The following is a 10,189-nucleotide window of genomic DNA, read 5'->3' as shown; positions in this document are numbered from 1 at the left end:
TTACCCACCCAGAGCGAGGCTGGCACTCTGCACAGAAAACGAGTGGTCTCTCAGGCTTGTCTCCTGCTTCAGGCCGGACACAGGACAGGATGTGTTTAAATGTAAGGAAGTTCATTTCTGTGCAAATAGGTTGAGGTCAAAGAAGTTTTCCTCAGCCCAAGGCAACACCTCAATCGTCACGGTATTTGAGCTTGTAATATACAAAGATTATGGGTCACTGCACTTTACAATTGGGAAAGGTGAAGAGACTTGCCTAATGGATCCTATAGCAATGGCTTAAGAATAGGGCGTAGTTTACCCTAACGGAAAGTGTCTTTTAAACAGTATTAGATGTAACAATAAGAAGTAAGGTCATTGCCTTTATTTGCAGTCCATGCTTTCTTTTTTTTTTTTTTTTTTGGCTGCACTGGGTCTTCGTTGCTGCACGTGGGCTTTCTCTAGTTGTGGCGAGCGGGGGCTATTCTTCGTTGCGGTGCGTGGGCTTCTCACTGCGGTGGCTTCTCTTGTTGTGGAGCACAGGCTCTAGGCACGCAGGCTTCAGTAGTTGTGGCATGTGGGCTCAGCAGTTGTGGCTCGTGGGCTCTAGAGCACAGGCTCAGGAGAAGAGACTCCAAACAAACGAAACAGTGGTAGTAGGTCAGGGATGGGCAACAGTTAGAGAACAGGGACTTTTACTTTTTAGACTTCAGTACTACATAACTTCAAAACAAGCATGGACTACTTTTATAATGATAGAAAGTTTTTTGGGACTTTTCCCAGTGATTTTAAAAAATGAAAATGTATTCTATTCCTGACTCTTAGTCACTGTAATCGTCAATAAAAACACGTTTTCTCTGTACCTTGGAACTCTTCTTTGCTACCATCTCTCCTCTTCTATATACAACATTCAAGTAAAACTTTTTAGATACCTGGCATAGGAAATGTAAGATGGCTTTATGGCCAAAATGTTTAGAAAAACAGGCATAGGAAAAAGTAGATGGTTTCTGGTGCTTTACCATCACTCTCCCTCAAAAACACCTGTCACTTGTGTCTCTGAAAAATAAAAACATGTTTTTAAATTGTTGCCCATCCTCTGAAATTCACAGGTGACTATCCGAGAAGATGGGGCTAGTAGTGATCCTTATAAGTTCTGGGTACTAAGAAATGGTTTAATAACAAGCCAAACTAAACAATCCTGGATAAAAACTGAAATACACTCTTGGTACTTAAATTACTTTATAAACGGAATCTTAGCTCAGCAACATTTGAGGTAGATAAGGAAACAAAATAATGCACCGTTTAGGTTTTTAAATTTTTTTATTTTCGTAAAATAAAAAAGCAAGAATCATTTTATTTCTACTGTTGAAGAATTATCAAGAATTATTCAAGATTTAATTGCATCAGGATAAATTAAGCTTTCACGTGCTTAGATACAACAGAACTTTGCAAAGCTAAATAAGCTTACTGCCTGCTGAACCTTTTAAATTAACTGAGTTTAACTTTCACATGACCAGTTGTTTTTTATGGCTTATATAATCATTGACCATTTTTTCAAAAGCATTTAAAATGACTGAAAAACAAAGGTTTCCAAAGTCTATGAAATAAGTAAAATCGTATCAATTAGAATTAGAACATTTACCTTCTTCAAGGAAAAAAATGTTACTGGCTTGATCATTTCTGTCTACTCTGAGTTGAGAAAATGAATTCCCTTGGAATTTTGGTCTCAGTTTTGCTAGCAAATATTGAACTGCTTAGAAGCTACTCACCAGTCTTAAACCTTCAACTCACACCCCACATCTTAATCATCCCAAGCTGAAGGCCTGCTGTCTTGACACTGGGCAGCACCGCTTCCTCGCGGCTACCGAGTAAGAGGCTCACCAGCTCATTAGCAGCCCTCTGACCTTGACCAAGCAGCCGACAAAGCAATCCCATCCCACTTGAGCCTTCACTCTGATTTGCAACAATAAGACAAGACCTGGATGGAAAGATGATGGAAAACTCAACTGGAAACTGACTAAGAGTTACACTCTTCCTTGGGCAGAGAACCAGGGAACTCAGAACGGAGACAGAAGCACACAGATCCACCAGATCCTCTATGCAGTCCTTGCTTACTATATTTTTATTTTAATTTAGATAAAAAAGAGAGAGATGATTACACAGAAAACACCAACATCTGCAGAATTACAAATTAAGCAAATGCAACGGGAAACACACGTGTTTCAGTCCCTTTCTGGTGCTCTTTTACCATCTGCTCTCTTGGAAGGAACTCAGGAGCTGTAGTACTTGAGGAGATTCTCATCCGTAGGTTTGAGGATTTTCTTATCTGCCATATTCACTACCCACCCGGGAGCAAGACCAAAGAAAATCTGCCTTGGATCTTTTCGAGTACTGAGCATTTTGAAGAGTTCGTCTTTAGTGATATCAGGTAAAATATAACCGTACTTCTTGGCGAGCTCCAGTCTCGCTTCAGGAAATTCAGCAGGATCCGCCAAGTAACCGCGATTCCTTGCATCAGTGTAATAGGTTACCAGTGCCTCAGGGGGGAGCATTCGCTTGGGAATGGGTTGTCCACGGAGAAAGAATGGAATAGGTTTGCACAGAATTTCTAAAAAAAATGTTTAAATAGAAAGAGAGAGATGCAAATACTGGCTATATACATAATGATTTTCTCTTAATAATGGCATTCTTTTAATTATTAATTTTTAAATATTTCCAAGAGGAAAACTTAATTCCCAAAACTTTTTTTTTATTATTATTAAACAGGTTTGTCTTATGTAAGCAAATGGCAACACCTGACTTTCAAAAGTCTGCATCTTGAAAGTCACAAGTTACTCCTGGATCACCAACAGGGAGTGAATTTCTAAACGTGGGAAATAGCATATTGAAGCCCCATGTTTTAAAAAACAAAACCCTTTTATGACACACTGGCTGAGGTGTATGAGAAGGCAGAGTGCCACCAGCCACACCAGTAGTAGAAACCCCTCAAACAGGAAGCCAAGGGGGCTGCAGAGCAAGTCAAACCCTTGTGTGACAGTCAGCACGAGACCCCGAGGCAACAAGCTTACCCAGGCTTCGAGGGTCGTAGAAGGCCGTCGTGACGACACCCCCGTTCTTCTCGATCGCAGCGATGGCCAGCTCTGAAGCCAGCTGTACTTCAATATTAACTTTTGCCTTAAAGGTGTCAGCACCCTGTCACCCGTCAAAACAAGGTCTGTGAGGAGATGGCTTGGCTACAAGTGAATTAATTACATGAGCTTCCCTTCTACACTGTGTTTTCTCCTCTAAAGGGCCTGCAACGTGACAGCTATTCCTACTTTAAATACCTCTGCTTTGAGGTCCTATCAAACACCAAATTCTTCCACATTTTTTTTAGGCCAACTTACTTTACCAATTTTCATTCCCTAGGAGCAGGGATGACTAGAATTCCATTTTATGCATTTGGCGGGCACCAACATAAATACACATTCCCATTACTTCATTAACAGCAGATTGTTTAATCCTCAAAACAACTCTAAACCAACAGAATCACTGCCACACCAATGTCATAGACGGCAACACTGAACCACAGAGAGGTTAAGCAACTTGCCCGAGATCACAAAGCCAGGGGGTCTAGTGTCCCAGCGCCTGCGTTCCTAACCACATTATGCGCGTGACACAGATGAAAACTCACCTTCCTGACCCACAAGTAAGCAAGAGGCCCAGAGCTGGTTAAAGGGGGGGCAAGCGGGCTCGAGCCAGCAAAAGAACAAAGTATCCGAGCTTGGGAGGGGCCAGGCCCCTCTAGGGAAAGGGGCAGAGACAACAACAAAAATAAAAATAGTACTCAGCTTTTTAAAGTCCTGTCTGGGCACTTTCATTAGGATGTGCTATATTTTACTCTAACTTCAGAACAGATCCTGACAAAATAAAAGGATGGTGGCACTACCATTCTTTTTGCAGTAACAAAAATTTTTTTGCTATTTTGGTGCGGCCGAAACAAGCTGGCTCCCAATTTCAAAATATTCCATCAATTCTAAGACACATTTTCTCACATTTTTCCCATCTATGATACTGGTAGGCATTTTTACAGTCAATGGCGCTTTTGACTCAATGAAACAAAGTCTTGCCATATTATTTGAGATTTCTAATTACTATTCCACAGATTGCTTAACCATTTCCCTATCCTTGGGCATTGGGGTTAGTTCCAGCATTTTCAGTGTTATAAGAAGAATACTTAGCATTTCATTATATCTATTAGGTTTCTTTTGTTTTTCCTTAGGACTTCTGTTCCCAAATTGGTAATGTTGTGCTGAAAGAGCAAAAGCGTCTTATTATCCACTATTTACTACAAATCTGAAATCCAGAAAAGGGCAAGCAGTTTACAGAGCTGTAAATAATGTATAACTGTACTTATTCAATCAATGTCCTGGTGTAGATTTCAGAATGATTTTTGCTAGTTTAAAAGACACATGCCTGAAAGCTGTTGGGATGTGCATTAATGTCTGGTGAGGTCATGGGTTTTTCCATATGTTAATCTACAATTGTGTTCCCTTATACGCCTCACGTAGAATACTGAGGCTTAATGGTGTATTTGGTATTCTCTCTTCGAATCATCTTATTTGGAAAACTTTTATCCACAAGTGTACTTTTTCAAAGGAATCTAAAAGGATTTCCCATAAACTATGCTTCCCTCTAGTGGACACTAAGTTACTTACACAGCAATATCGCATTACTGACATACAAGAAACGGGTAGTTGATTAACAATCTACAAGTTTATTTGCTAATGAAACTCCTGGCCAACTTCTACAAATAGAAAACTGCTTTCCTACAGTTAGAACTGGATTTGGTTCATTTCTGTCTTCCATAAATACTAAGTGACTATCACAAGCCAATATTTCCAATGTTCAAAATACAGCAATGCGTCAAAGTACCTGCTCTCAAAGAGCTGACATCACAATGACGAAAACAATGAAAAATAAATGCATTACTTGGTAATAAACGTCAGGTGTTCATACACTCAAAGAAAAATCCTTTGGGCAGAATAAGGCAGACGGTCGGGTATGAGGGTATGAATGTTCCTTTATAAAGAATGTCAAAAACATCTTCCTACTAGGATGACATTTGAACAGAGAACCAAAGAGAGTGAGGGAGAAATATGAACAGGTACACAAGAGAAGAACATCCCAGGTCCAGGGAACAGAGCCGCCCTTGCCTCCCGCCACCAACTGCATACAGCTTTCTAAAACCACGAGTATAACACGATCGCCACTACATAATGTTTATGACAACTCAAAAGGGATAAAAATAAAAGAGGCAGAGTGTCGATTATATGGAAATCAGAAATAGCCATCTACGTAACTCCAAAAAAATCGAATTCAGACTTACCTCCTCTACCAGCTGGACACCATAATCCCTTTTAGATGGCTGGATGGTCACACCTCTCCCATTGACAAGTTGGGTTAAATCAATAGGTTGTGTAGGATCAACCCGACCCAAATCAATAAGATACTGCAGCCTGTTGAGACTCAAAGGCTGATATTGGCGTCTGAAGCTACACAAGAAAGTAACAGTAGATGGAAAACTCAGACTTACCTTCCAGCAAGATCTCCAGATCAACTCAGAGCTTTGTCCTGGGTTTTCCTCCATCAATTTACATGGTTTAACAAAATAAAACCCCTGAGTATGGCATAAACATGTAATATTCCTTGATTTGGGGGCAATGAAACAAAACCAGTAAGTACTTACTTTGTTTCACCAACAACTATTTGACTAGGCATCTACTTCACTCATTTACACAAATAAATAAATATTTAACCCACTATGTAAATTATACATTAATGGAACTCAAAGTAATGGTGATTACCATTTATTGGGTGACGACAATTTGTCAGATTTTATATATGTAATCGCCCTAAACCTCGCGAGCAGGCACCATTATCTCCATTTTGCAAGTCTTAGTGCAATGTCTGGCTTTTTCCCCAATTCAGGCTAAACTTCATTACCAAAATTGGTTCAGAGAAACAGCAGTGAAAGTTTGCCTCAAAGTGGATTTAAATTTCTACCAACCTATTTTTAGGTAACTCTCAGTGAGAATTAGGTACTTTTACACTAAGAAGCAAAGCAAACTTACCTATGTCCTTCATTAAACCCGTATTTTGGGATTCGAAGGTAAAATGGAGTCTGGCCTCCCTCAAAGCCCAGCCGGGGTCGGGTTCCTCTCTGTCGTTCTCCCTTGTGGCCTCTGCCACATTTCCTGCCTCTTCTCTGACCTCTTCGTCGTCTTTCCTGCAAGAAAAGAAGAATGTTTTATGACGTACAGATGCACTTTTTTGAATTGCGTTTCATTTCACCTTTGCACTGTATCTTTTGGTTATGCCCTTCATTCATCCAACCAAGCAGGACTAGCCAAGCCCACTATGTGCCAGGCACCATCCTAGCTGCTCTGAAGTCCAAACACTCCACATGAGCAACTCTGCCTCTGAAGATGTAGCTAGTTCTTGCAACCAAACTCCAAGTTGTGTTTCAAAGGGAAAGTTCCAAGAATGAGATGAAGAAAAGGAGAGTGTGACAGGTTGGAACTGAAAAAAATTGTATAATTAAACATCCACAACAAGCAAAGTTTGTATGATACGCAAGCGCGTTTATTTTGGAATTAATTGTCAATATGCCATTGTTACCCATATACAGCGTTTTATTTAAATACCAATTTATAAGGAAAATATTTTTCTTACTTTACATCCTGTCACTTCAGGAAAGCAATGAATTGATTTTTAAAGTGACAGTATGTCCATAACAGCTTTTCTAGCTATATTCAATGATTTGCAGAAGAGACATCAAACGTAATAAATCTTTCCCATGAAGATAAGGTATGATGGAAAAGCACTCCACGTTAATCCCAATTTTAAATGAGACAATCATTTGTACTTCCTGCGACCTCGCTCCCCCGCCCTAATTAACGTAATTAAGCCTCTAAACCTGAACCTTACCGAGAACTGGGACCACTTGGGCAGGTTTTCCCGCGTCACCTAAGCAGAGGGGCTCAGGGGGCTCTGGTTCCCCCAGCGCCTCTGGAAACCGCGACCCCGAGGGCCCCCGCACCGCCCCCAGCCTTACCGGTTTCCTGGAGCCCGGGTTCGGCCTCAGGTTAGCCAGGCTCACACGAGGCAGGGCCCGCAGCAGGTCCAGGGCCTGAGGCCCTCCGCCCCGCACCGGGCCGGCCATGACCCGCGCGCCCGCCAAGCCGCAAAGACGCCGGAACGCTAGAACCGCGTGACTTCCGGCGCTGCTTTACGGCCGAGGCCCCGCCCCTGTCGTGCTGCAGGCCCGCCGCGCCGCGCCGCCGGCCGCGGGGCATGCCGGGAGCCGGGTGCAGTCGCGGCGGCGACAGGTGTGCGATCGTGTAGTCTTCGCGGTGCGCCGGCTTTATGTTTAGTTCGTTGGGGATGGGATCCTACTTTGAGAGGTCGTGCCTTGACCTTGGCTTGGAATGTGCTGCGTTCTCTTCCGCCGCACAAAGCACGCGTTGAAAACGGTGTGCGTTAGAGGGCTTGGAGTTACTGGCCTGGTATGTCTCCCAGTCTGGTCCTTAGAGGCGCAGGGTCTTCTCCGAGCTCCACGTGGGGCCCAGAATAAGATACCCTGGGCGCTGAAGTACTGGCTTGGAGCTGAGCCAATTATACGCCCTGTCCTCTGAAACGAGTTGCACAACGGAGAGTTGTGGGTTAATTGTTATTTGGGGCAAGATGAGGGCTATAGCCTGGGAGATAGCCCCTCAGCTCCGAGGAACTGCTCCGGAGAAGGTCAGTATATATGTGATTTACGTGAAGGGAGGTAGTGTCATCAAGCACACATGTTGGCAGAGGCTTGCTGCTGGTCACAAGGAGCAGATGTCACCGTTAATGATTCTAGTGCTCTTCTAGATACAAGGAGATGCCAGAATTGGGGCTCATAAAATCTTCTGAAAATGCCTATCTGAAAGCCTGTTCTACTAGTTTTCCTAGAGCAAAGCGTGCCTTACTCCTTATCTCAGCCCTCAAGTCTTTTCATGGGGTGTTGGAGGTCAGCGGCTGCAGTGGCTACTGACTTCATCCTTGTAGAGGCAGATGGCAAGTTCCGACTTTTAGCTGGCAACCCTGAGATTCGAAAATAATACTCAGGGTCGAGCTATTACAATGTCTGGCTGGTACCAACCCGTGAATAGGACGCAAACTGCATCCTGTCCGAGTGCGTCTATGTTGCTTTGACCAAGTCACAGACATGCTAACTTCACTTGCTGTTAACAATGAAGGAGCCACGCTGAGCGCTTGGCTATGTGTCAGTCGCGTGCTGAGTCACCCTCATTCGATTCATCAACTAAACAACCCCTCGTGGGGTAGATGTTATTACCTTTCGGACTTGGCAAGGGCGGTGGCTTGAACGACGTCTCATAGCAAGCAGAAGAGCCAGGATTCACACTTTGCTTCCTATTACATAAGTAGTATTTTTTATAATATAAAGTTGAATATCTGCAGCACAAAATACATAACAATATTTTCACTCAAAAGTATCGGCTTCCCTATTTTTGTCTTAAGTGAGTGTAATATAGACCATGCTCTTTTATTTTTCTTTCTTTTATTGTTCTTATTATGTTTCACTGTCTTGCTGGGGGGTTGTCCCTGCTGGTCCCTGCTGGTGATCACAAATAGTGAAGGTGGAAATAAATTTTTGGAGGGCAACTACTTCTATGTTTAACTAAACATTTTTGAAGTTATTTTAAATCAAGTGTGAAAAACTACAGAGGGGACTCCCTGGCGGTCCAGTGGTTAGGACTCTGTGCTTTCACTGCTGGGGCCGAGTTCTATCCCTGGTCAGGGAACTAAGATCCCACAAGCCCCGTGACGTGGCAAAAACAAAAACAAAAACAAAAAAAAACACAAAGAAAAAGTTGCATTCATTCCTTTATTTGAGCAATATTTATGAGCAAGACACTGAACTTGCTACTGAAAAATATACATGGATGAAGTCAAACAGGATCTTGCTCCCAGATTGTTTGAAATCTAGTAGGGGAGATTTTCCAAGAATTATTATTATTATTTTTTTTGGCTTCACCATGCACTTGTGGGATCTTAGTTCCCCGACCAGGGATCAAACCCCGGGCCCTTGGCAATGAAAGCATGGAGTCCTAACCACTGGACCACCAGGGAATTCCCCAAGAATTAATATTTTTGAAAAGTTAAAAAAAAATCAGGCCTGTTGTAGAACTAATAGCACTACAAGAGAAAAACAAATATGTGAGTTCTACAATATGAAGAGAAAAGTCCGTACTATTTAGAAGTGTAGAAAGAAATATAGTGAAAAAAATAGAAGCTAGTTCCTGCCTTTAAGGGTTTTCAATTCAATATATTTCATCATCTTTCTGTTAGAAATTACATACTTCTGAGAAGAAAATTGCAAAATATGTTTCAAAATGTGTCCTAATCTACAGAAAGATACACAGTTTTCCCCCTATCTAGAAAATCATTGTTTGCACTAAGTAATGAGCTTCTGTATGAGTGTTAGTTCCAATAATATTTTTTATCATCGAAAAAAAATTTTATTGAATAAATGAGATACAGGAAGTATAAAACAGTGTGCTGCACTTCTGCGAAGTAGATGCTTTTTGTTGTATACGTTATGTAATGTTATTGGTGGACACCAGTTAATGATAGTGGAAGTAATAATTGTAGGCTACATATTTGTTTAGCCCCTATGCAACATGTTGACCAAGCATATAAAACAGTCAAAATAATTTGATGAGTCTCATCTGTGTTGTAAGAATGTAAATTAAGGGTGTATGGTGAATAAGTCATCGATTTCAAGGCTACGGAAGTGTTACATCATCATTATCATTGCAGGATAATATTTATTAAGCACCCACATGCTTGGGGTGTTGTCCTAGCCCCTGTTTAAATCACATTAAGGAGACCTTGTAATAAGAAAACATCTCAGCAACTATTTAAGAGTCATCCTGACTCTAGCCCTGGTTAATAGTGACTACTGAGTCATTATATAAAAGAATGAAGTTGAACCCTATAAAGATGCTATAATTTGAAGTCCATTGGGAAGGCTCTCCTTCTCATACACTCCCAAATAATCTTCCCCCACCTATCCCAGTGCTTTGACAGTCTGTCAATATAGATTGATTCCTTTTAGCTAATTAATTAAAATAAAAATTTTCAAGGATGTAAGAATGGGAGTCGGGGATGAAAATAA

General features: G+C 41.6%; 1 protein-coding gene across 2 annotated transcripts; it reads right to left on the bottom strand.

Annotated features, from left to right (window-relative positions):
• Window positions 1-2,070: 2,070 nt before the first annotated feature.
• Window positions 2,071-7,237, bottom strand: MRPL15 (mitochondrial ribosomal protein L15). 2 transcript variants are annotated; one of them, XM_060116231.1, is made up of 5 exons: window positions 7,073-7,237; window positions 6,090-6,244; window positions 5,552-5,663; window positions 3,045-3,168; window positions 2,071-2,584 (listed from the first exon to the last, which is right to left on the bottom strand). In XM_060116231.1, the coding sequence occupies exons 1-5, from the start codon at window positions 7,178-7,180 to the stop codon at window positions 2,247-2,249; spliced, it is 837 nt and encodes a 278-aa protein (XP_059972214.1). In that variant the 5' UTR covers window positions 7,181-7,237; the 3' UTR covers window positions 2,071-2,246. The 2 variants fall into 2 exon arrangements, with proteins under 2 accessions (XP_059972214.1, XP_059972213.1); XM_060116230.1 differs by lacking the exon at window positions 5,552-5,663 and adding an exon at window positions 5,345-5,510 and having other exon boundaries at window positions 7,073-7,235.
• Between the last annotated feature and the right edge of the window lie 2,952 nt (window positions 7,238-10,189).

This window comes from Mesoplodon densirostris, chromosome 13, assembly GCF_025265405.1.
Source record: "Mesoplodon densirostris isolate mMesDen1 chromosome 13, mMesDen1 primary haplotype, whole genome shotgun sequence".
NCBI lineage: Eukaryota > Metazoa > Chordata > Mammalia > Artiodactyla > Ziphiidae > Mesoplodon > Mesoplodon densirostris.
Note: the sequence above shows the minus strand (reverse complement) of the source record. Positions and strands in the feature narration are given on the sequence as shown.